The sequence below is a fragment of the Atractosteus spatula genome, chromosome 9 (genome assembly GCF_055471065.1).
Source record: "Atractosteus spatula isolate fAtrSpa1 chromosome 9, fAtrSpa1.hap1, whole genome shotgun sequence".
In the NCBI taxonomy this organism is placed as follows: Eukaryota; Metazoa; Chordata; class Actinopteri; order Semionotiformes; family Lepisosteidae; genus Atractosteus; species Atractosteus spatula.
Window position 1 is genome coordinate 16,895,398 of NC_142714.1, and position 27,468 is coordinate 16,922,865.

At 35.9% G+C, this 27,468-nt stretch overlaps 1 protein-coding gene across 1 annotated transcript in view; it reads left to right on the plus strand.

The window, feature by feature from the left end:
* LOC148828301 (formin) overlaps positions 1-27,468 on the plus strand; it is a 114,438-nt gene that overhangs the window by 49,137 nt on the left and 37,833 nt on the right. The window contains exons 8-13 of the mRNA XM_088925627.1: positions 194-282; positions 2,025-2,154; positions 2,865-3,011; positions 3,459-3,518; positions 4,207-4,327; positions 25,172-25,264. Of these exons, the coding sequence (XP_088781753.1) occupies positions 194-282; positions 2,025-2,154; positions 2,865-3,011; positions 3,459-3,518; positions 4,207-4,327; positions 25,172-25,264 (640 nt within the window). The remainder of the gene's footprint in view (positions 1-193; positions 283-2,024; positions 2,155-2,864; positions 3,012-3,458; positions 3,519-4,206; positions 4,328-25,171; positions 25,265-27,468) is intronic.

Sequence of the window (27,468 nt, forward strand, 5' to 3'; positions counted from 1 at the left end):
GAATTATTGCATTACCGCTGTACTTATCATGAATTTACTTTGTGTCTATAATCCACATACTGTGATGTCATTTAATGTTTTGGTTGAGTATAGCATTTGGCAGTTTACTGTCCAGTTCACTCTAATAGTTCTCTATTATTTTTTTTGTACAGTATATTGGATTGTGTGTGTTTATTTTCTAATTGTTTTGCAGAGAGCCCAAAGTGATGAACTGGAGAAAATTAAGAAACATTATGAAACATCGAAAGAGGATGAAGTGAAGTTGCTTGATAAACCTGAACAGTAAGAATCCAAAAGAGCAAGGCTTTCTTTATTGCAGCAATTATTTTCTTAGGTTTATTCATTTGTTTTTCGCATTGTGAATTTCCTGGCATAAGCGTCTGTTCTTAAACTTTACTGATCACATTGTACAGGTACTACATATGCATGAGTTACAGTTGGATGGAAATAATGTGACAGCTCCTAGAGACAGTGTTGCAAATCTTGTAAAAACCTGTAGGAGCTACAGTGATGCACCAGTTAAGCAAAACATTCCCAGATAAGATTGCTTTCCTGATTTTGAACATGTTTTTTGTCTGAACTAATTAGTGTAAGATTCTGTTTATTGGGTCATCTGAGTAATCCAATATCAGGTTTGAGCCTGGATCAGGTTACTAGCTGACTGTGACTGGGATTCTAAGCGGAGGCCCAAAATTGACTGAGCACCATCGAGGGGAGGGGGAAGTTAGTTCTCTCTTGGCTTCTTGTCTACCAGCAATACAGTGACCCCTCCAAGATGCCGGGTGCTGCTAGGTTTGTGGTTCTATTGGAGAGGGATGTGCTTTTCTTCCAGTCAGTGCTAAACCAGCTGTATGGTGATGTGTGGCTTGTGACATGTCAAAAATGATGAATAGATCTACTGTAAGTGGGCAGGTCAGTGTCTGCCTACACTCCCCCTTGTGTTGTTACAGGGTTTATTGCTGTACCAAAATGTTAAGAAGACACTATTGGCCAAACAATGTATACAATTACTAAATTAATTTTAACTAAATGTTTTAAAGTTACATCATAAAACAAAAGTTATAATTTAAGAACTTTTTTCTTCTTGTATTTTTAGTTGTTTAACACAAAAAAATGATATTATCTCTACTGGATAGCAAACGTGCTTTACCAGGAAAAGGGCTTACTTTTGCTTACGTAGAAATTCTTTATAAAAATAAACTGAACACCTACATTGGGTTTATGACGCTGTTGTATCACCATCCTTAAATATTTTTCCTTTTCTGTGCTCTTCTCTGCAATGTTAATGGGGCTTCTTCAGAGTAGTTTCAAAACAAAACAGGTCCACAATAGGCCTGGTTACCACAATAAATTGGGAAAGTTTAGCTGAAAGCTTAACAGTTTGTACAAAGCATATGATTTTGATTTATCTGTGCTGGCGCAGAGGAAATATTCTGCTACTTTAACATTTGTCTATAAATTAATCGTCATAATGGAGTTGCCATGTTTTAAATAATTGTCAACAGGCATGAGTCATTTTGCACTAGCATTTCATTTCCATTGTCTGAGGCTTAGCAACATCCAAAAGTTTTAATTAAAGTAATTTTGTTAAGTATTTATGTGAACACTAATTAATATACAAATGTATGCCTGGTATATTCATTGGCAATGGGACACTGTATTACTAGAGATATCGGAGTTACAGTACAACAAAAAATATATCTTAAGATCTCCTTTAGATCTTCAGAGGCAGTGTCACTACATATCCTTACAAAAAAAATTTGAACAGTGTTCACTTGTTTCCTCTTAAACTGTTATCCAAAGACTGAAGTAACTTTTATCCTGTCCAAGCATGGGACATGGAACTTCTCAGACATTGTTCAAAACACTTTTTCGGGATATTTCAGGTCAGATAATAGTAATTCTTTTGTTTTCATTATCCCTCTTTTTCAAGTGTAAGTGCAGAGAGTCAGACAGCTAGTACCTCCAAGTATGAAATCATATGTTTCAGAGCAGTGTTTTATAATGCAGTGTTTCTGTTACAGGTTCCTGTATGAGCTGTCTCAGATTCCCGACTTTGCAGGGCGCGCTCACTGCATCATATTTCAGTCAGTATTTTTTGAGGGGGTGTCTTCTGTACGTCGTAAAGTAGAGATTGTCTCACGTGTTGTCAAGGTATGGGAATGTTAAGGATATAGGCTATAATAATTACCATAATTATCATCTTAATATTATATTCAAGAGATGTAAATAAATATATCAGGAAATAATGAAACCCAACAGGGACATCAACAGATGGACTGGTAACTAAATGTACCAGTCAGTGCTCTTAAGTGGTCATTAGTATCTGTGCTTTCCAACTACATCAATGTACGATATACATTGCAGTGTGGTGGTACTGTTATTTTTCCAGTGTTAAATAAGGTACTATAATTATGAACTTAGCTGTAAATCTGAAGTGAAAAAGTCACATAGGAAAGGAAAATTCTTATTTGAAGATTTGTATCAGGATTTGGTGACGTATTCTACCTGGAAAATTCAAACTGAATTATGTATGCAAGACACAGAAATGTGGGTTTATTGTTTAGGATAGCGGCTAATTCAGCCTTAATTTTAATATTAGAGTTAGCAGTATTTTATTAAAATAGAAAAGGAGATTCAAGATTTGAAGCATTTTTTTTATTTTTCCACAGAAATGAAAAGTGAGATGAATGAGCAAAATATTTATGTCTGCAGTAATTCTCAAAATGCTGTACTGGCGACTTCAGTTTTTTTTTTAAATTAAACAATTAATTTCTCAAAGCATGATGCGTTATTATTTAACAAAATAGGTTCAGAAACTGTTCTTTCATGTTTTGATGTTAACCAGATTTTTACTCTTCAAGGGGCTGCTGGAGCCAAGCACTGTGAAAGATGTCCTAGGTCTGGTCTTGGCTTTTGGTAATTACATGAATGGTGGGAATCGGACAAGAGGGCAGGCTGATGGCTTTGGGCTGGAGATTTTACCAAAGCTGAAAGATGTGAAGAGCAGGGTATGTGTTTTTATTGGTGTCCCCATCCAAACAAATTGGGGGGTGTTGAGAGCTCATGGTATTTTTTTCAGTTTACCCTAGTTTTGTAAAAGGTGCTGGAGGTTTTTTGGAGTGTCTTAAAATGTGGCAAATTTGTAAGAGCAAAAAAAAAAATGTAATGATACCTGACCTGAACACGTAATGCTTAATGTGATAAAAATAAAATGATTTTTTTTGCTAAGATGTATAATATTAAGTTAAAGAAAACATTTTTTTTCTAAGAATTAGAATTAGAAAAATAAATTTTACTTTTCTCATATTCCAATTTAACGCTACAAGGTTACTATGCCTGTTTTATTATCCTGATAATATATGGCATCAAATGTAAGGTTTAAGTATTTAAATCATCATAAATGCAGCATAAACAATTTTTAGTTCCTGTCGCTGAGTCATGTTTTTGTTTTGCAGGACAACCACATTAGTTTGGTAGATTATGTGGTCACATACTATCTACGGTATATGGACAAGGTACGTGTGCTTCATGTGCCAATATGTTTTTTTTCTTTCATTGTTAATTGAAGATAAACACAACAGGTAATACAATGTGCAATCTCTGCACCTAATAACAAACTAAACATTAGTGTATGAGGAGTATGAATGTGTATTGCCTGTGACAAAGGTATTGAATTCAAATTCATTTGTAGTTGTTTTAGAATTTTATTGGTTAATAATATTGAATCTCCTATTTGCTTTAATGCAGTGTTTTTCCTGTGTTGGAGTAGTAACCAGTCTTATAATTTAAATAATTAAAGCCATTTCACAAGTAAAAGTGAAAGAAACTTGAATTCTCATGTTTGTGCTGTAGTATTACATAAAACAGAAACAGTGTTTATATTTACAGTACATTTACTGTAACTGATATGTGCAGGTATTATACATTTAGTTGCAACCATTTTTAGTAACTCCAAATTTAAATCGGGAATAAGATCATTGTTGTAGCCATTATTTAAAAGCAGCTATTATTAGTGTATAACTCTTATCCTAAAGTCCTTTTGTTATACATTCTTTTGTTTATAGTAGTTTTTACTCTGTTCCTGCTGTTCAAATCAAGTTTGGAAGGACTTTCTTGTCTATGCAACCTTGGAGATAGCTAGCATCAAATTTCCTTGAAAATCTAGACTTTTATTTACAGGTCTTCACTGTCTTTTACTTGCAGAACGCAGGAACCGACAAGAGTATCTTTCCACTGCCAGAGCCCCAGGACCTGTTTCTAGCTGCTCAAGTCAAATTTGATGATCTCACAAAAGACCTCAGGAAGCTGAAAAAAGAACTGACTGGTAATTTGTTTTCTTACCTTAAAAAGTGCTAATATGAAAAGTGTCTGCCTTTGGTATTTTCTTTGTTTTCCTTAAAAGCTTATTGGGGTAGATTTGTCCCCATATTGATTTTGTTAGTATTCTCCCATCATTGATTTCAATTGACATTATGAAATGTAAAAGACAATAGCACTGGATGTAGTCAGGCCTTGTGCCAGCAGACGCGCTGTCCACTGAAGGTCAGGCTGATACTAGCTGACACTTCACTTACCGACAGGCCTGTCCAGAGGTGAAAGGCTAGGGTTTTAGTCCACTATGCCCCGAAGCCCCCTGGCCTTAATTATTTAAATTAACCAATAACATGCCATATGAAAGCAATTAGATTTGGTAACCATTTTCCCCTTAGTTTGCGGTTGCTGTTAAACCATGATCCTTAGCGACCTGTAAGACCCTGAATAATACAAAGCTTCTACAAAAGTACTCTTGGACTGACTTTGACCTTTCAGGAATTTATATAGGCTAAAAAGAATATTGAAGACATTGCATTTAACATAAAACCATGAAAGTATTAGCAACTTTTAAAGATGCAGCAGTGGCATATGGGTATTTCATGTGAAATGTAATGGTCAGTATGACTGCAACTCTGCATTTTATTATACTATATACCGTATATATAGCAAAAATGTACAAAAATGGCAATATGTCCTTTAATTTTAAATAGGTACTGTGAGCCATGAATTAGTATATATTTTCCAGCATTTAATTACTTAATACAAGAGAAAGCAATTGATAAGGCTTGTCAAACCAACAGCTTTTAATTTTATATAGAGTATTTTTATGGGATAAAATCTGATTTACATTAAAGCACCTTATATATACACCTCATCTGCATCATACTGTCATAACAAAAGCAGGAATTCCCTGCTTCCAAGATCTCAGCAAGACCAGATTATGGATTTGAAATGTTAAGCTTCAGTTACACAACTGTTTAGAGTGAAGTCTCTTGAAGCCGGAGAAGAAAAGATTTGGATTCCAATTCTTTCTTCCCATAACCTTCAAAGGTCAGCCAAGAGGTGGGCACTAATGCCACAAGCCAGACAAGGAGCGTGAAATAACAGCAACCTTACCATCCCCTGGGTTAATTCAAGCACCGTTACCTTCCTGCTCAAACAGGAGCCCTTCTATTTGAAGTAATTTATTTGTTCCATTAAATGGGGTGAATTTGGCAATAGCCACGATACATGGAGATGTCGAGGTCAGCAGGGGAAGGAAAGTATCAGTTGTTGTTTGTTCAGTGCAGTCACACGGGAGTGCTCCATCTTGCTCTCCAAGCTTGGCCTCTATCTATGAGGGTCTGCCGGCCTGCCCTCTCTCTGCTGGTAGTTTCTGCAGAAACATGATCTGCGTTTGATCTGCTCTTCTGTCGGGGGGCTTTTGGTACATAGGCACGGCTTCTGTGCTTTTTTTTTTTACAAATAACTGTCAGCATGATTAGATGGCCAAAAAAATAAATGTCTCATTTTGCAATTTCTATTGGCACCAACAGGATCATTCCGAATAGCAGGTTACAAAAAAAAATGAATCACCTTTATCAAGCACATTTTAAACCTATTGTAAAGACATCATAGGGTGTTATGGAGAAAATGGAACAGATTAAAAAAAGCACCCAGAGGTACTTTAATTGGAAACTAATGTCATCTAAATGTAGGGAGGTGGAAAAACAATATCATCATTGAGATGGTGCAGGATCATTCTGTTTTCTTTTTCTGGGGACACTGTTTTTTTCTGATTGAAGGGGGAAGGTATTATCTTCCTTTAAAAATGGAGATTCTTTTGAAATGGAGTCATAAAAAATATTTGATTGTACTTTAAAGGCTTGATATTGATAAAAGACTACTTGTTTTGTAGCTAAAGACAGAACCTTATAGCTATCGTACTGTGAAACTGTGAATATTGCAGAGCAATTTCTGTGGTACTGTTAAAACCCTAATGTAATGTGTCTCAGCACTGCTTTTCACTTGTAGGTAATTCCTTTCTAAGTGTTGCCTGAAGCTGAAAGTGCTGCCCAAGATTCTGGGATAAAATATATCTCAGGCCCTGACTGAAATACTTGCCTAAATAAACTGTTGCACTTGAGGAATGGTGTTACCTCTCCCTGGGGTGAAGTGTTCATAAACTTCACTTTTAACTATAGAGTAATTGACACAGACGGTGAGGCGAGGATACTACAGGACGAAAGAGTATCAAATAAAAATTAACAATCTGAGCTCTTTTGTTCTTGAAGGGAGTTTAACATTTTGCAGAAGGCCCGTGTATTAATCACCATAGCGAATCAGTCAGTGTCTCTATTTTAAAAGCTGCTTAATGTCAGCATTAGGCAATGCATTTATTCAGAAAGGCATTTTATTGCAGGGATTTTGTGAAAGAGACAATTGCATAGATCTTAAACCAAAGTCAGTAAAATATTACATCTCTGTTATTGTAGACAAGCCTTCTTAAATGTTTAAATAGCCCCTTTCTGCATCTGTATATTGTCTTATTGTGGAATCTGTAATACCATTGTTTTTTAGCATTACAGATTTAGTTGTTTGTAAAATTCAACTTTTTTCACATTTCAAGAATAGGAGGTATATTCTTTTTTCAGAAATAACTCCTGAACAGGTGTGACATTTTGGGCCTAAACACTATTAAAATAGAGCATTTAAAGGGCATAAATAGTTTGACAATTACAATCAGAAACAAATTCTGGAATTATGATGCTGAATGATCTTACAGGGAAGACAGGTGTCAATGATTTCAGTCTATGAATTCTCTGTAGATGTTCTTGTAATTCTGATGTATTTCAATGTTTGGTCCACTTATTTGATAATTAGTAAAACAACCTATGTAAAGATCATGTTGTAGCTACAGTGGTTGCTTTAATTTGGCAGTGCAGTTTGTAGTTAGCCTGTGCAGGGTTCTTTCTTCAGCAGGTATATAAGCCTTAAAAACTTCTTGTGAATATCTTACTATTTTTTTCAAATATTGTAACTTTTTTTATGTTGCTAAATGTGTCCTGGAGGAAAGGAATACCCACATTCAAAGAAATATTTCCGTGTTAACTAAAACATAAAAAAGAAAAGCATGCAGGCATCATAAAAGGAAGAATGAGGTGCGGAAATTTACTTTCTGAGCTTTTGTATATTTTTTCAATCTTGAATTATTTGGATCTATTTGAAGTAGTGCCTGAATGTGAATGGGAAATAAACCCTAAAAATGCCCTAGTTTAATTTGTTTTAATAGTGCGAGGTACGGTTTTCACACATCCAGCAGAAGGTTTGATGAGTCACTGTAATTTATTGTGGCCATTAGGAGCTGTGGCTGCTGGCAGAATCCCAGTGAAATTCTAAAGCAGAACCAGATGTGATTAGTGGAGACTGACTCTGCTGAGCGTCAGGGCCCGTTACTCAGACAGCAGCAGCGGGCCTTCAGATGTAAACAATTTGAGCGATATTAACTAGAGTTGCCTGTATTACAGGGTACATTAGATTTATTTTACGGTTTGGTGGTGAAGGTGGTTTTCCCATCAGATCTGAGGAAGAGTATGCTTCATTCTTCGGATGAACTTGGGAATGCAAAAACAGAGTCACATTAAACCTGCCTTACTTTCCGTACTGTTCTGTTACATTCTCTCTTCGAAAACATGAATTATTAAGTGTATGACAATTTAAATTGTTTCCATAGACTGAATAATGCTTTGTACTCTACAAAAATGAACATTTACTATTCAAAATAAAAAAACTATAACATGCACTGCCTTCCAGTTTTTTGCATTTGCTTTTGCATTTTTTTGCATTTGCTTATTCAATTATTTCAGTGCAGATAGTTATTTAATATCTTTAGTCATTGTTTGAAGGAATATACTGTAGCTTCCGAAAGGACTGTAGAGTAAAATCAAGGATGTCCAGCACATCAGAGCAACATTCAGAAGTGCAAGTGAACAGAGACAAGCACACAGCCCAAGGCTTGTACATGGATTGCTGATTGGACTCTACAGTCCCCAGTTCACTAACTCCTAATGACTAATTATAGTGTGGGCTGCATCATTAAAGGAATCTGACAAAAGTAGCCTAGTGCCATCTGAGTTTGGATGGATTGGAAGCTAGGAAGAGATGTGCTCTGGCACAGAATGGCCATGTGACCACAATCTCTGGCCTGTGAGCTGTGAAGAGGGATCTTCAGAAGTTCTCTGGCTGACAGTCTCAAGTATCACTGTTGAATTCTCAGATTCCAAGCCTATTATGAAGTGGGCTTGTAGCATGAATAAGAAAACAGATGGTTTGACAGTGCGCATTTTGGTCAAAATGTTATCTGCATCTTTCCCATGCTGGGAGTAAGATTGTAGTGGTGAGCATTTTAACAATTGACAGTACCTGTAAGAAGATAAAAATCTGTTTCAAATTTATTTTTAAAAAGAATAGCTCATGAAATACCTCTTAATGTTTTGATTTCAGAAAAGCTAGGGTGTTGTTTTGGTGCCTTACTGGATAAGTATAATAATGCTTTACAAGTGTTCTCCAAAATCAGCTTCAAGAAACCTTTTCCAATGTTGGAATGTTTAAACAATGATAGAAAACAATGCAATGAGAAAAAAAACAACAACAAAGATGAATCACGAGTAACACATAAAATGCTGTACTTGATCCAGAACATAATAAAACAAATCAGTAGAAAATTCAGATGTCGTAAGCCATTACTGGAATGGGAATGTCCATTTTTATTTGCTCACTATTTTATGAACCTAGTGTTCCTGTGTCTGGTACCATGTTTTGGGACCAACGTTGGAATAAGTTGTCACATATACTCAGGATCAACAGCAATAGTTTTACAGCAGATCCTCTTATTGGGGGGGGGGGGTTAATGGGTTTGTTTCAGAAAAGATGACAGGAATGCTAAGGTACTTAAGGAATGCTAATGCTTGATTAACAATCATGACATTTATATTAATTATTTCTAAGCAAGTCTATCACCTTATTTATACTAACATTTTATGGAATTTTAATGGCGTAATTCCTGTAATTTCACGTGAGAAGTGAGGAGACTGCACACTTTCCTGCTGTACATTATGAAATAAAAGCAGGTTTTATATCCATTTGCTTTAATTGGAGTTTGTATGTGCAACAAAGGGGCTTTTTTATTTCTTTCCACCTTATAAAGCTGGAAAAAAAAAATCTTGACTTCACCTCATACCCAATAAAGTGTCCTCTTAAGGAATGAACTATTCTATTATTAGTATGATGATTTGCATTTTGAGACAATTTGATAGAAGCCAGAGACGAAGAAAATAATGCTTTACTGTAAAAAGATAGAATAAACTCAATATAATAAGATAACTAATTAAAAAAAGACTAACTGTTGTATTTTAGATTTTTTTTTATGATTTGGGCCTCATAGTGACATTTCCAATTGATGATAGTTGGCTTTAGACTGAGAATTTTGTGTGCGTGTCTATTATTATTAGTTGCAGATGACTGAAGGCATGCGATTTCTCTTTCCCTTTACATCCAGTGCTATTAACATTCACATTACTGGAATATAACGTTAAGTACCACTAAAGACTACTCAAGTGCTGTTGTGTTTGAAATGAAGCATTCCTTAGTCAGACTTTGTTTTTTAGTTAGTTTGGACTGTTCAATTAATTTCCATGAACATCCTTGTCTACAACCACATTTTCTTTCCAGGAGAGAGATGAGTTCCTTCTTTTTACTGTAAAAAGTTCCTATTGTTTCACTAACATGTATAATTCTTAATTATCCTTTTATTCTGAAGAGTGTAGTTTCTGTGAAATATCATACAGTACTATTTATCGCAGACTGATCAACATGTAGGCATAATTCTTCAAGATAAAAATATCATACCAAGCTTATGAATTTTAATTATACTGTCATTGAGATTGTATGCCGTACAGTAATTGTAGAGAATGATATTTATAATCAGGACTAATAGAGATAAGGTGCAATGCAATGGTAGAACAGAATGGAGTGTTTCACCATGATCAGTTACTTGATTTGTAACGCTGTAATACATGAATTTCCAAAAGAAACATGATTTTTTCATCTTAAACACATAACATTTTTATCTGTTTGTATTCATAATGTTCTCATCAAAGCAGTCATTTCAAATATTAATCCAAAAGAATTGTCGCCTTTAGTATTGCCTGTCAGCTACTAAAAGGTGTAATACATTAAGCTACAGGTGATATGGACCATGGTTTCAGAACATATTGTATTAGAATTGAAAGACTATGTTAATGTATTATGGAGCACAATGCTGGGTTTTAAGTACTAGTGCCCAGCCATGTTAGGTTGTGGCCTTAGTATCAGGTTGGACCTTTGTTTTCTGATGCCACATACTGACACAGAACACAAGTAGACCCCCCACCCAGAAAACCATACCTTAATTTTAATTCAACCTTTTTATTAGAGAGTTTGTTGGCCTATATGATTAGAATAATTGGCTTTAAGAATTCATTTAAATGTTTGTGAGGAGAAAAGCAAATATTCCTTTGTTTTTTTAATGTGTAGTAATGTCACTAAGCTGCCTGCAAGAATGAAAAGTTTAGGCTGTGTAACACAAGAGCTAATGTGTTTTTGTCTGGAAACTTTATTTGTAAATCATTTTTATTTTCCTTTGTTTTTATAGTAGTAATGCTGGCAGAACAAAGTGTATAATAAAAATAAAATTCAGGTGTAGAAAGAATGAAGTAGCACATAGTAAATCTTATCTAATAGTAAATCTATTATCTTCTAGACAATGACTATGTTTTAATTCTTGTTACTTAATCTATTTTTTAGCATTGCGATTTTAGTAGCTTGGAAAATGATCAAATCATTTTAGGTAAATATCAGACAGAACAAAAGCTTTGTGGAGGCAGAATTATGTTATATGTGTATGCAATGATAAAACCAGTTTTATTTAAATGAATTATAGCCACAAGTCCATTCTTAGAAGGTTTTCTAAAAATATTTTCTGGCTCAGATCAACAAAGAGAATAGCTGGAATTTATGCTTGAGGATTGAGAGGTTGGCAACTGAGAGGAGTAATTCATAATTGTGGATTATCTATAAAATTCCTCCATCTTACAGTGGAAACTATCCACAGCTTGGCATAAATAACGTATATCTGCCAGGTCATAAAAATGTGACCTTACTTGGATATATGTATCTGTGTGCTAACTTGGTTGGTGATTTTTTGGGACATCGCATGGCTTAGCATGGCATAGCATGGAGTATTCTCCCCCATGTAAAGTGTAGTCAGTTTTCCTACTGAGGTTCAAGACTAATCAAATCTTTAGCAAAAAATATGGGGAGGAGTGATCAAACAATGATACCAGGTTTAAGTGACAAATTGTTATTTTTGTATCAACCTTGGCATTGTCGGTACTGTAGGTGTGTGTCATTAAGAAATTTTGCTCATATGATTTGCTAATTGATGCTGATTTTCAAATGTATGGGTGATATACTGTATGCAACTATTCCAAGCTCATCATTTTTAGTTAATTTATTCTTGCAAAAGGATTATGTTAAAAGATGGGTATATAACCAGTATTCAAACAGCACATTAATTCAAAAGAAAAATTAAAGAATGTTGTTTCTGGGAGCCACAGTTGACTGCAAATGTCATATCTGAACTTGAAAGGCTTCAGATTGATAGATGTCAGCGACAAGTACAAAACAAAGAGAGACCAGGATTAGGCAGTTTATCAGATTTGTTAAATTGTGACAATTGAAATCCTGACATGCCTGAACTCTGCTGAAAAATTTTGAATCTGCAGTATATGAAGGTAATGACAGGTCACTTGATAAGACTCTCTGCCATCTCTACTACCCTTCAAAAGGTTGTGGTAGCATTGATAAAAAGGATTATTTTTATATCAGTATTCAATTTTATCTGGAGTAGTAACCCCAGCATATCTAAACCCCAGTTTTTATGTTGCATCAGGATCTAGAGACGTTTATTGCACACACAATACATTCAAATCAGTTCCGGTCCATGTAAAAACATTTATAAATAGAAAAGAGCTTCATTGTCAAAATGCATCTGATAAATATGGAACAGAGCCAATATTAAAAATTCTATTTTATATTCTTCTGTCAATATTTTGGAATAATCTGTGAAATTCAATCAAATCAAATCAAAGTTTATTTAGCAAATGCACAACAATACAGCGTGCAGCAGTAGTTGCTGGCAATGAAATGTCTTTTCTGTGAGCTCACAAAAATCACAAGAATCACAAAAATCACAAAATTGACAAAAACACAAAAATCACAAAATTGAGGTTACGAAAATATCTATAATAGATGTAATAGAAATGGAATGCTATGTGTCCATGGTGTATGCAATATATATAAGTAGTGCAGTTATGCTGAATACAGTGAAAACTGTGTGCCCATGTAGCCATTACAGGTGATTTGCTAAAGGAGCTGCAGGTTGGCTATTTAGCAGTCTTACTGCCTGGAGCTAGAAGCTGTTCTGTAGTCTGTTGGACTTGGACCAAATGCTTCGGTACTCTTTACCGGACAGTAGGAAGGAAAACAGTTTGTGACTGGGATGACTGGGCTCCTTGAGAATGGACCTGGCCTTCTTCAGACATCTAGCTGATTAGATATCCTGGATGTTTGGTAGCTCACAGCCGGTAATGAGCTGCGCTGACTTCACCACCCTCTGCAGTACTTTGTGATCCCGGGCGGAGCAGTTCCCACACCAGGCAGTGATGCAACCAGTCAGGATGCTCTCAATAGTGCACCTGTAGAAGTTGGCCTGGATATGTGATGGCATGCCAAATGTCTTTAGCCTACGGAGAAAGAATAGGCGCTGCCGTGCTGTTTTGACCACGGTGTTGGTGTGGTGGGTCCAGGTTAAGTCCTCTGAGATGTTAACTCCCAGGAACTTAAAACTGCTGACCTTCTCCACTGCAGTCCCATTGATGTAGATAGGTATGTGATCTCCTCCCTGGTGTTTCCTATAGTCCACAATCATCTCCTTTGTCTTACTGATGTTCAGAGAGAGGTTGTTCCCCTAGCACCATGCTGCCAGGGTTTCAACCTCCTCCCTGTACGCAGACTCTTCACCATCTGTGATCAGGCCGATAACTGTTATATCGTCCGCAAACTTAATGATGGAGTTTGAGTCATGCCTGGTGACACAATCATGGGTAAATAAGGAGTAGAGGACAGGGCTAAGCACACAGCCTTGGGGGGCTCCAGTGTTTAGAGTCAGGGTAGAGGATATGTTGGTGCCCATCCTCACCACCTGTGGACGTTCCGTCAAGAAGTCCAGGATTCAATTACAGAGCGAGGTGTTCAGTCCCAGGTCCTGGAGCTTGATGACAAGCTTTGAGGGCACTATGGTATTGAATGCTGAGCTGTAATCAACAAACAGCATTCTCACATATGTTCCTTTCTTATCCAGGTGTGAGAGGGCAGTATGGAGGGCAGTGGTAGTGGACCCACTACGCAAATTGAAGTGGGTCTAGGGTGTCAGGCAGTGAGGAGCTGATGTATGCTTTGACCAACCGCTCGAAGCACTTCATGATAACTGATGTGAGTGCAACAGGGCGGTAGTCATTTAGGCAGCTGACTCTGGGTTCCTTAGGAACAGGGACAATGGTGGTTTTCTTAAAGCAGGAAGGAATTATAGACTGAGCTAGAGAGAGATTGAATATGTCCAAGAAGACATCTGCCAGCTGGTCTGCACATGCCTTCAGAACACGGCCAGGGATAGCATCAGGGCCAGGAGCCTTGCGTAGATTGTTCTTCTTAAAAACTTTACACACATCCGCTCTGGATATGATCAGTGGGTTTCCACTGATATTATTTTCAGCAGCTTCGCGGAAGATCTGCCAGTCAGTGGTAGCAAAACAGTGATTTAGTATAAAATCCGATTTATCCGACCAACGTTGAATGGTTCTTAACGCTGGCCTCTCCTGTTTAAGCTTCTGCTTGTAAATGGGAAGTAGCAGAATGGAGGCGTGATCGGATTTGCTGAAAGGAGGTCGGGGGAGGGCTTTGTAACCATCCTGGAAGTGTGTGTACACATTGTCCAACGTGTTTGTTCCGCACGTCGGGCAGTCGATGTGTTGATGTAGATTAGGCATTGTTTTCTTCAAGTTCGCACCGTTGAAATCACCCGCTATGATGAATGCCCCCTCAGGATGTGCATTCTCGTGTCTGTTAAGGTGATAGTGTAGTTCATCCAGTGCCTTTGTGAAATTTTCCTGCAGCGGAATATACACTACTGTGACTGAACATTAGCAAGAAGTATACTCGGGAGCGGGGCACGATTGCTGCGCTGCCTCAATCTTACCAGAACGCCTGCCCGTTTACCCCTCTTCCCAGTACAGTTACAGGTGAGACACCACAGTCCGTATAGTTGGCAGTAATTATTGGTGTAGATTTAACTGTGCCAATATTCGATCTTATGTCTATAAGTGTTTGTTGGTCATATCTAATCACTGAGCAAGCAGTATGTGCAGTTAGCAGTATGAAAAACAACAAAAAATAAAGAAATAGACAAGGACGAATGGAGCTCGCAGGACAGCAGCCTTCCCTGTCGGCGCCATCTTGTCCTTCCCTGTCGGCGCCATCTTGCATTCACTTGCAAGGATTCAATATCCCAAAATTTTATGTTAGCCTATAAGTGTTAAAATAACAGCTACAGGACGTGTAGATATTTCCATTTATATATTTAAAAAGCAGTGAAAATGTCTCGCTTATTCTGTAGTTTTTGATAAAAATGAAATTCTTTCCCTTTTTATGATGTATTATCACTGTAAATTATTTTCTGAACCATGGATGCATTTTGACCTCTTCATCCAGAAATATTGCTTATTCTATAAATAAACATATAAAAATAAACAATTAAATGTTGGTATTGAAAACAATATTCTAGTTAAGTACAGTATGAAAATTTGACCATTTGATTCAACATTGATAACCTAAAACATATAACCTTAACTAATTATTTTCAAAGAATTAGCAAACTGTTGATTAACAAATTCTGAAAATCTTGCTAATAAAATTGCTGTGTCAGTTATACTGTATGTTAAGTCTGCTGAGAAGGCATTACTTTATAAAATCACCCCTGTGTGTCTCTAATTTTGAATTTGATTTTAATATTTTTATTACTGTCCCTTTATGAAGCTTTTTGACATAAAAAACAAAATAAAACATCTCTGTCAAAACATTGATTTTCTATTCAGACTAATACATAGAGAAAAACAGGACAAAAGTATAATAATAATAATTAATAATTGCTTACACTTATATGTGCTTTTCTTTACACTCCACTTAAAGCGCTTTACAGGTAATGGGGACTCCCCTCCTCCACAACCAATGTGCAGCATCCACCTGGATGATGCGACAGCAGCCATAGTGCTCCAGAACGCTCACCACACATCAGCTATCAGTGGGGAGGAGAACAGAGTAATGAAGCCAATTCATAGATGGGGTTTATTAGGAGGCCATGAGTGGTAAAGGCCAATGGGAATTTTGGCCAAGACACCAGGGTAACACCCCTGCTCTTTACAAGAAAAGCTCTGGGATTTTAATGACCACAGAGAGTCAGGATCTTGGTTTTACATCTTATTTGAAGGACGGCACCTTTTTTATAGCATATAGCATGTCCCCGTCACTATACTGGGGCTTTAGGACCCACAGAGACCACAGGGTGAGCGCCCCCTGCTGACACCACTAACACCTCTTCTAGGAGCAACCTTTAGTTTTTTCCAGGTACTGACCAGGCTCACACTTGCTTAGCTTCAGTGGGTTGCCTGTTGTGAGTTGCAGGGTAGTATCAAAAAGTATCAAAAAGTTTACAGGTAAACCTTTAAGCTCAACATTGATAAATATTGAAACTTTGGGAAATAGTTATGTTAGGCAGCCTTCAGTAGCATTCATATATTTTCCTATGACTACTTTAATGGTACTTTAAAAAAATCAGAAGATTAAGAAAAATAAAATACAAGATTTTCAAAAACCCTTTATCGGGACTGGGGTGATGGTCTCATTTTGCAGTGGTCTGTAATGGACGCAATACATATAGTCTTGTTTTCAGCATGTTTGTGCTGTTTTTCAAATTCCACTCCAGCTGTGAATCCAGCATTTTGAAGTGTTGTGTTAATGTCCTCATATTTTCTTGTAACTTAGAGTTGCTTTTGTGGTTTTAGTGGTTCAAGGTCATAATTAAGGGACCATGATGACATCAAACAGCTGGGTTTGAATGTCCAACCCCAATCCAACCCCCAGTAGAACACTTTTACTTTTTTTCCTTAAATATATTTTTGCGATGCAATCCACAGGCTTGTGCAGCAGGCTATTCTTTGTGCTTTCAGAAAGACAACGTGCTTTTTGGAGACTTTCTGGAGACTCCATAATGCTACCCTGGCGCCTTTAAGATATGATTATAAATCTGCCAATCTGATTTTTGTTTCTTTTAATTCTTTGTTAAGAATCTTTCAGGTAAACTTGATTGAAACAAATATGATAGCTTTACTCTTACATAATCTAAGGGAAATGTTGAATGTCACGTTTATGGGAGAGAGTTATCTGCGTCTGCTTTCTGAGTTAAAGAATTGCATGAGATGTGCTGTATCAACTGTTCTTCCATGTGGTCTAAGCGATATGCCAGAGATAAGTTATAGACAACAACATTTTACTTTTGAACAAAAATGTTCTTATTGTAGAGGTTGATGACATCAAATCATACTGATCTACACTTTGTTTGTCTTTTAACCTTTTAATCTATTCATACGTTGGTCAAATAAGAATGTTTATGTTCCACACTGGTAGATTGTACACTTTAATTCAGCACAACACGATCATTTGAGATGTACATTGAGACGAAAAAGAATTCCTTGTTAAAATTCCATAAGAACCCCTTTTTGAGTGGAAGTTAATGAAATTCAGTTCTTCAGGAAGCATGTTATATATATATAGTGGTATCCATTTGGTTGTTTTTTGATAGCCCTGTCATAATGTAGATATTTTTGTTTAACTGTACGTAATGTGTCCAACTTCTTCCGGTAAAACTAGTTTCTCATATACTAGTACCAGTAACAGAACTATACTTTATTTTTGATTTACCCGCCTCATTTGCAAATTTTGTGTGTTTTTGACATCTCGGTTTGTAGTTACAGTACAAACCCAATAGCCACAGGGGAGTATGAGAAAGTACAGACAGGCTCCTCTGACCCACCTACCTCCAAGCCACTCGTTTTTAACATTACATACCAGATTTACAGGAGGAGACTGGAGGAGAGGCACATCTTTCAGGACAGTGAGCCTGCTTACGCACAGGAGGCTGCAAGAGACTTTTTGTCACTGAGAGCCAAGAGAGCTCTGGCTTACTAATCCTGACCTCCTCTCAAAGTCTCGCCACTGCTGGGGCAATCCTGGTCAGACACATGATCACAGAGCTTGGCCTGCACTTGGGCAAGTGCCTTTACTGGCTGTATCACATGGGAGGCCAGCAATATTAGAGATCATAAGGAAGGGTACAAATAAACAGAAGACATTCAGCCTATCTAGCTCACTTGGTACTTAGTAGTTAATTGATCCAGGGATACATCCAGCCATTTCTTGAAATAAACCAGGGCATTGGCTTCACGAGCATGACAGGGTTAAGCGGTTTTAAGGACATACAAGGAGGGAGTTGCTCAAAATGACAATGGGAGTACTTGTACATTCTCAGGCTTAGCCAAAATCTGTATGATACAAATTGCTAAGTAGCACAATTTTAATGACCGTTATTACAGTAGACCAATATGAGTAGATTTGTAGCAAGAAAATGTCAATTCTGAGGATTTTATTCATTGAGAGTTGATTGCTATGCTTCCAGTGTCTTTTATTATTTTATTTACATTATTCTTCAAGTGTGCTGTAATTGAACATTGATGCCTTATTTAGGCTTTAATAATATGAAGTAGATGTAGTATTCATGAATCCCTTTCTTCCCTGACGTACAGTAAATCCTACCCTAACCAATTAATCTGGTAGCTACATTAGTGTTGCAACTTGAGCCTCCATCATAATGTCTTTCCGTGTGAACCGTGGTCTGAACATATGAAAGGTTGCAAACAACAGGAGACCATCCAGCCTATCTTGCTTGTCTAGTAATTTAGTTGCTAAGTGCCTCTGAAATGTCATCCAGACATTCCTGGATTCAAGCTCAGAGTTTGGGCCTGAACCACCTGGCTGTGTAGCCTATTCAGATCTGCCAACGATTGTAGTGTGTATCAAGACCTTTAACACAGGAAATGACACATTATGAAATTGTGTTATGTTGAAATACCTGTTGCCTAGCAAAGGCTGATTATATATGGAATTAATTTAAATAAACGGAAGCATAAGGAGTCATATTACACAGATAAAACTTCAAGTATCAGTATAAGAACATAAAAAATATTACATTTGAGAACCATTTGGTAATTAGTCGCTTATTGTTCCAAGGATCTTACCCAGCATTTTACTGAAGAAAGCCAGGGTATCGGCTTTAGCCACTTGGCTGGGTAGCTTGTTCCATACTTCCACATTTGGTGGATTGTAGGAGTGTGTTGGTATCAGTGTTATTGTCTTTTCTAGTCTATGACTATGTTATTAAGTGACATAGTCACTTATTTAGTCTCAGACAATTACCATTTGATTGTGAAAAAGTTTAGTTTCTTAACAAGTAGGCTAACTTAGGACAAAGATTAAAAAAGCACAGTGGACTTAGTAAATAGGCCAAAATGTACAGTATTAATATGTCGGTTAAAGAATAGATCAACAGAAGCTTGACATCCAGATTAATGTCAAGATGACTCTTGCTTGTTTTACGAGAGATGGCTGTAGTTGTGTTTTTGTGATTTCAGACTTTTTGGTAGTGAAGATAACACACTATACAAGTAACAATACAATGTGCCCTGACCCACAATTTCTGTATTTGTGAGATAAATTATTTTATTGCATCTAGTGAAAAAGGAAAACTATGTTGGTTCAGTTAAAAGTTAAAAACAATAATGTAGTATACTATATATAGCATTTCATATTTTAGCCATAGTTTACACAAATCGTAAATGGAAACAATATTCTTCATTATCTTATCTTTGTTGATGTTGATAGGTTGCGTTTGCTGGGTTGAGTCTCAGATCAAGGTGTATTATGACTCCTGCCAGAGACAGATTCTTCATGATCTTCTGATTTGGCAGGAAGCATGAGGAAAACAAAGCACAGACAAAAGCACAGATATGAACTGTACAGTTAAGCAGAGATATGTATACCCATCATCTTAGCCATAGAACAAATCTAAACAGCCAATATCTAGAGAAACATTAAGATAGCTTTTGACTTCTGGCTCAGGAGATGGGATGTCTGCACTTTTTGCTATCGGTCTTTGAAATCACTTTGGAAGAAAACAAGAACTTGCAAGATGGTGAGTTTTTATTGAGTGTAAGTGTCCAGACAGCTGTCCAAATGCCCAGACATAATTAAATTTGCATCATTTATTTTTTAGTGCAGATAAATATAGCATTTTCATTTAGATAGATTTTTAAAGTGAAATCCAAAGTGTTTTCCAAAGTGAAAGTGAGCAACATTCCCTTTTAAACTTTAAAAAAGTCATTTTATTTTAGCTGAAAAACAGGACATAAATGGATGCATTAAGTCATTTGCAATGAACTTTTACAAAACTTATTCTGTGCTGATATACAGCAGATGTTTTTTTTTGTCAAGTGGTACCAAATATTGTAAAATCTAAAATATTTTCACACTTGTAAATGATACAGAAATAAAAATAAATGGACCCAACAAACAATATTGTTGTTCCAGATTACTTCTATTACATACAGTCAAGGATGATAGTAATTTATTTTAGTAATAAACACATGAATTCAGTATATAGGCCAATTTTGATGGGTTGAAAATTTTGACGGAAGTTTGGGCTCTGTCTTCGTGCTGAACTTTGTGATCAGGAAGTGTTAAGTTAGACTGTATTCCTACTGCTAAGTTAATGCAGATATGTGGGTAAACTCAGCCCGATTAACTGTGGTCAGCCAATTAAAGAACAGCATGGATTTATTTGCCATAATAGGATTAACCCAGCTGTGGCGAGGCTGGCAATAACAGAAGTTAAGCCTGTAAACAAGGAAGGACGAGTAATTAGACTCCGTTTCCACGGCACACGCTTTGAAAGAGCTCTGCCCCTTCCATTTCACTCTGTGGCTTAGATACTGAAACAATGTCCCTGTCAAGGCAGATTTGTGACATTTTTTTATGGGGCTGCTGTTGTTTTTCAGGCTTCCTTTTTGTGGCCTTCTCTGTCTAGACCACGGTTTCTTCGTTCGAGGACAGTCGCCACAAAATTGTAGCTTTGCTGTTATGATCACCCTTTAATATACAAGCTAGATAAATGCCCTGGTTTGTGAAGAAAGAGGGCCTGCTCATTTTTTTTTGTTTAGGGTTATTTGCCTGGTTGTGCGTATCACTGTCTAGACCACAAGTGAAATGCTCACAGATTTGACTGATTTGGCAATGGGAGGGAATACACCTACAGTACCTCACGTTTCCCCTGGGTTTTGATTTTGATCCTCCTCTGGGCTTTCCAGGGTTCATTTTCAGTGATTCACTCCTCCTGGTTATTATGTTTTGCCAAAGTTTCTGTGCACAGAGGGCAGTTCCCTTTTTTCATGTAATAAATGACTGATTGGGAACTAATGTTGTAAGTACTTACCAAGATTATCTCCTGTTGTGGGTAGCAGAGTAGAGAAATCAAAACAGAAGCTGTTATGAATAAGGCCAGACTTATCCTTAAAGAAAAAGCTGTGGTTTTGCCGCAGTACCCAAGTCCCTACCCATTCAGTACTTTGGGCTGTGAGAGTTGGTTTGATGAATTTTTCTGTAAAGTATTCAAAACCATCCATTCATTGTAACATAATAAAGAAACTGTTCAATTACTTCAAAAGAAAAGACTGAATATACACATTTAATTGCTTTTGGTCAGGCTGTTCTGTCTCTTGTCAGAGTATTTCTCAATCACCAAACTTAAACTTGGGTATTTTAAGTATTAAAACCTGGATATTTTAGATATTTATGTCAACTGAAAGCTGGATTGTTTTTCTTGTTGAATGGGAATAATTTATATCAGGCTTTATTCACAATTCTGAGATTTAACTATTTTCGTTGAGTCTTGAAATTAATTTCACAACAATAATAATAATAATAAATATGGACATTTGCAAATACTTTCCTGTAATTAATCATAGGGCATTTAAATAGTCCAGTTGTTTTTTCTGGACTAGGGATAAATTGTGCTGAAGATGTAGTTCCTGTTATGCTTCCTGAGTGAAGAGGACCAGTCTTGAAGTTAAAACATTTCCATGGGAAGCAGCCTAAAATGGAATAAGTATTGGTAACAGTAAAGTGGCAGAGCCAGTAAATATTATGTTTGATAACTGATGGGTGTGAAAAATCTTTTATTAATGTAGAAGCCTCTTCCTGAGCAAAAATCCCAGGTTTATCCAGGGGGTTTATTGTGGTGGTGTTTGTTTTGAACAGAGTTCTAAACAAAGAACGGAGAGTTTGCTTTGAACAGAGTGTGATTGCATTACACGCAATCAAAATACCTTTAAGTTATGCCATTTGCAAGTTTTTACCCAAATACTGTAGCTTAGGAGTAGTAACAGCAGAGCATAGCTTAAAAGATTATGCTGTTGATTGTGTTTGTCTCAAAAGGTAATTAATAAAGCATGAAATATCCAAATCTGTTTCATGACTGAGAATAATATTACATTTTTGGTTAGTTTAGTTTTAGTACCATTTAGCACTGATAGAGTGGAAGGCCTTCACTTAAAATCTACAGCAAATTATAACATAATTCATAATTGCACATGTCTTTATTGAAAAGCACAGTAATTGTTGATTTAGAAAATGAATGAGTCAAAGATGCATGTAATGATTTATAACTGCAGTGAACTATAAATATTTCCTTCATCAAAATTGTAGCTTATTAAAATAGAATGTGACTGTGAACATGGCATCTTTTCCATGTCAATACAAGGTAATAGAATGAGGACAGTTTTAGTTTCCTGATGCAGAAATATTTAAAATGCTAACAGTTTGAAACTAAAATAGTTCAGTGAATAACTAAATGTTGAATATCTTTATCAGTTATGTAAAATGTGTATATTAAACCTAGAATAATTATAAATATGCAAAAAACATACTGTACCTGATATTCTGTATCCTACCTTGTATTTAAACTTTAGAAAACTAACAGTTTCAGTATGTACAAAAATGGTGCATGTAATCTACAAAAAGGGCTTAGTTAAAATTTAAATCCAAGAATGTAATACAGTAGTTACAAGACCTCATGAGATTTATTGCACCACATTGCATGCATTTCTTCTTTTCCCAGTGCACTTGTATTTTTCATGTAATTTATGGTGTCTGTGATGGAACTTTGTCACTTGTAATCCCCTGTAATTTGTCTGCATCTTCATATCGCTCAGTGCTGACACTCTCTGGGAAAGAGCTATAGAAATTATATGACCTTAACCCTGCAGTTCTCACTATTTTTTCTGCAAACAAGAATGTAAAGAATATCCACAAAATTGTAGCTTATTAAAATAGAATGTGACTGTGAACATGGCATCTTTTCCATGTCAATACAAGGTAATTGAATGAGGACAGTTTTAGTTTTCTGATGCAGAAATGTTTAAAATGCTAACAGTTTGAAATGTTAGTTTTAGAATTAACTAAAGATTAATTGAAAATATGATATGCTAAGTATACACCATTCATTATGTTTAAATACATACTGTATACATCTATAAATATATATTTTTCTCTAAAACTGATTAGCTAATAGCAACTAACCAAGGAAGATGGACTTAAAATCCTTCTTTTGTTGCTGTGTTCTCATAAACTCTCTAAAAAAGTTATGACTTAAACAACATTCGTTTTCAGGCAATGTTGTTTGGTTTTCAGTAATGACAGAGTAAAAGTGTTTAATTATTTTAATATTTACTTCTTTATTATTGCCTTTCAGATTTGAAAAAGTACTGTGGAAGTCTCTCGCTGGTTCTTATTTTCAGCCTCTTGCTCCATTCAGTTTAAGAAAATCGTCAGTTTTGTCACAGTGTTGCCAAGTTACTGTCATACCTCAATTCCTGTTTGAGCTGGGCCTGTTTGGCATAGCAACAAAGCAAATTAAGAATAAACAAAAAAACACAGCCCTAAATATGGCTCTCACATGTGCTCATTATAATGGACAGCATTGTGTAATGAATTGATCAGGTAGCAGGCTTTGTAAGAACAGGAGATTAATTGTGACTTAAAGAGACAAAATTGGTGAAAACCCTATGTTGTCAAAATGGCCAAACACTAAAGCAGCTATATTCTCCGAGTGTAATGGCAACCATGCACATCACAGACACTCTGCTGGGGTAAAGAATGGCCTTGGCTCAAACAAGAAAACTGCACATGATGCAGAGTCATAGGCTTTCAATGCCCATTGTTACTTTATTTCATCCAGATGTACTGTACTTATTGTGGCAGTGTTATGTGAACTGTAAAATACATGCATCCAACACTCCATTCAGGGATATTCTTATCATAGCAATTGCTCTAGCTTAGGTCAGACAACTATAATGTAAGGAACAGCAGGTGACTTCAAAGAAGTCTTTCTGTCATGTATAAGACGTTAGGCACTGTTCATGAAGATGATGATGATGATTTTATTATTATTATTATTATTATTATTATTATTAATATTATTCCTAATCCTAGAGATAACCAGACTCACTGACAGTCAGGTACAAATTCCTAGGTTGTATTTATTTTTATCAATGCTTTAAAATTCATTAAACAATTTCCTTTCTCTTATATCTCCTGCCCACCTGCACACAGTGGAATCAAAACTAATAATTATCTAAATCTGTTTTGACATATTTCAGATTCCCCTTTCAATAAAATATGAATGGCATAATCTCTTTTATGTTTAATGGATAACTAATGCTTAATGCTTAATTATGGTTCAGTGTTAGTTTGGACTGGAAATCCCCACCAATGACTTAGTTACTACATGGTATGATTTGATCCCTCAAATTATATATTTTATTTGTGTTATATTGTTGTTACAAATAATATAATTTTGATTAAATTAAAATAATTCCTTTTACAAGTGGAAAATTAATTGTACGTGTTTTTATATTTAGACAGGCTTGTGAAATATATTTAAGTTACACGCTTATACAGTGTAAGTTTGTTTAAAAATCACTGAAGTGCATTGGGCTTTTATGGAACATGGTTTACTTTATTATGTGTTATATTTTAAAAATGTTTTTAGCATTTTGATAACATTTGATTTCTATTTTTGTCTTAAAAGTGAGATTACAAATGCTTTCTTCATCCTCAAACGTAATTACTGTGCCTATATTAAATTTCCTGGCTTGCTAATCAATAGCATTAAATTCAGAGCAATTCACTTGACTCATCTTGTCTCTTGTGACCCCATATTGCAGCATTGAAGAGTTTCAGTCCAGTGAAGTGCACTCCGATTTGTTCATGATGAAGCATATTGATTTTATTAAAATTTGATTCAAAATAGAAAAAAATTATGTAAATTGGTAATAATGTTTGAAGAAATAAAATGCATTTTTAATGTGCAATACAACCACAGTGTGTTTATATTTCTAGGGAAATAGAGACTGAAGGAATACTTATTGACTTATTTTGTAGAATTGAGCCTAATCCTAATATGATAAATTTCACGCAGAGAAAAACTCCTATATACAGTAGGAGTGTGTAGGACTGTAACAGTTATTATTATTATTTTATTATTATTATTTCACAGCTTGTGAAAAGGAGATCCAGAAGGTGTGCCGAAACTCCTCAGAGGAGCATCTCCAGCCATTTAAGGAGAAAATGGAGGCATTCATTTCTGTTGGTGAGTAAACAAATACAATGCCCCACCCCCTCTTTTGTTAACTTTTAAAAGGTGATATGTTTTGTTTAACTCCATGTTCCTGTAGATCAGAAACGTAGCATGTTGCCTTGCCCTAACTGATGTTACTTGTTTGATCCTGTGCAAAACTGCTAATAAAGCTAGGGGCCAGTTAGGCTGCACTGATTATGTGTTTAGATGTGTTTAGATTTTCTGTGGACTCCACAAAGCCAGTTAACCTGATTATAACGATCATGCGAGGAAATTAGCATTCCCAAATGTGTAATATTACTCACAAAGTCTTAAGCAATTGGGTTTTTTATGTCTGAAAAGTCAGTGAATTGATTCATGAGAAGACCTCTCGTATATTTACAGAAACTGAGATCCTAGAAGCAGAAGCATAATGATTTAATTTTTTTCTTCTTGTAAACCATAGTCTGTTTCCACACTTCACTGAAAAAGAAACCTTTGATCTGCCTTTTATATCTTTCAAGAATAAACATTTCCAAAGCTCAGAGAATCTTGTAAAAAAAAAAGAAAAGAGTTCCATTTAACTGAGCTGTCTACTGAGATGAAGTCCTCATTACCCCTTAACTTTGCAGTAAAGGGCACATGCAATGCCCCAATACTAGTTTTATCATGTAGTTTTTCAGGTGATAGCATACTTTCATTCATCTTGTTTTTCATGCTGAGATTTCTTTCATGTTCTGTTGTCACTGAATCAGCCATTTAAAACAGTTCAAGCATCAGAAGCACTGTTTTTGTGAAGTCAGATGCATATGGCATAATAGTCTCCATTGAACCTGGTAGGGAATCCCAAGCACAATGCTTGTAAATAAAATATGTTCACAGTGTGACTTTTGGAAACACTAGACAGGATGTTCTGACATTTTTGCATAATACTTTGAAATGCATTTCTCTCTTTTTTATTGAGGTCGTCATAATTTTTTTATTGTGTCTACTCAGAGATAACACAGCTTGCATCCTGTTGCTATGGAATATTTCTTTGCTTATGCCTTTTGTGGTTGATAATAGTCTCTTGTCTTTTATGCTTTGAAGAGATGGTTGCCAGTTGTACTCAGATGGCAGACAGGAGGGATAAAAATCAAATCTTAAAATAGCTTTTGGCAATGATGATGACTACTGAATAAAGTACCTGCCACCACCTGACATGGAACGAAAGAAAATTATTTGTTGAACTCTTGTGTGTGAAATTTGGAGGTAGACAGAATAAAATTTTTAATAAGTTTTAAGCGGTTTTAGAGAAGACATACTTTACCGGCTATATTGTATATATGTATATTACATTTAAATCAAATTAAAACAGATTAGCATTCCGTAGCAGTGAAGATCTTCTCATTGAGTATACAGCATTATAATCACATCTACCTAAGCTTGCTTAAACAAATACAAATATTTATATATTAGATTTAACACTGGAATTTGATTCTCGACATTAACCAGAACTCATTTCCTTAAACAAAGTAGAGCACAGCTTAAAGCTTCAGTCCTAACTTATTTCAAGAGAAACTATTGATCTTTGAGAACTTGCAATCAGAAAGGAGCAGGTATACTAAGTACATAGCCAAAGCCATCATCCTAAACGAAATCCTATGAAATCTGAACTGTTTGATTATTTCCCAAATTGCCCTTAACCGTCACTCAAGATTCATTCTGCTTGCTTGGGTGATAGCAGCTAAAATAATCATTGTGAACAGCTGGGTGGAGCCTTTAATATCTTGTAGGCACTTGTGGCTACACTGTTTTGTGGCAGTTGTTATAGAAAGGTCTCCCAGATAGGTTGCACCAGGCTCCAGACAATCAAAACTGTTTGTGTAAAGAAAAGTTTCCTATTCTCTAAATTGCATTTAGGTTTCAAGATGTGACCGTGTGTTGCTGTTTTGTTGCTGACTCTGCAGTCCATGCCTGTATACGACAACCCCTGAGACCAGGAGTTTTTTCTTTTTTGCTCTTCTTTTTGATCTTTTCTGGGCTATAGTAGTTTCAGTTGTATGGTGAATAAAACTGCACAGAATATTCCAAATGAGGTCTTAGTGTGATGTAATGCTTGAGCACAACTTTAAATTCCACACTTTTTGTGATTTATCCATGCTCTGTGGTTGCTTTTATATACTATATATTGCTATCCCACATTGTCTTGATGATGTAAAAGATTGTTTAATGGCCATCACTTATGATTATAGCAT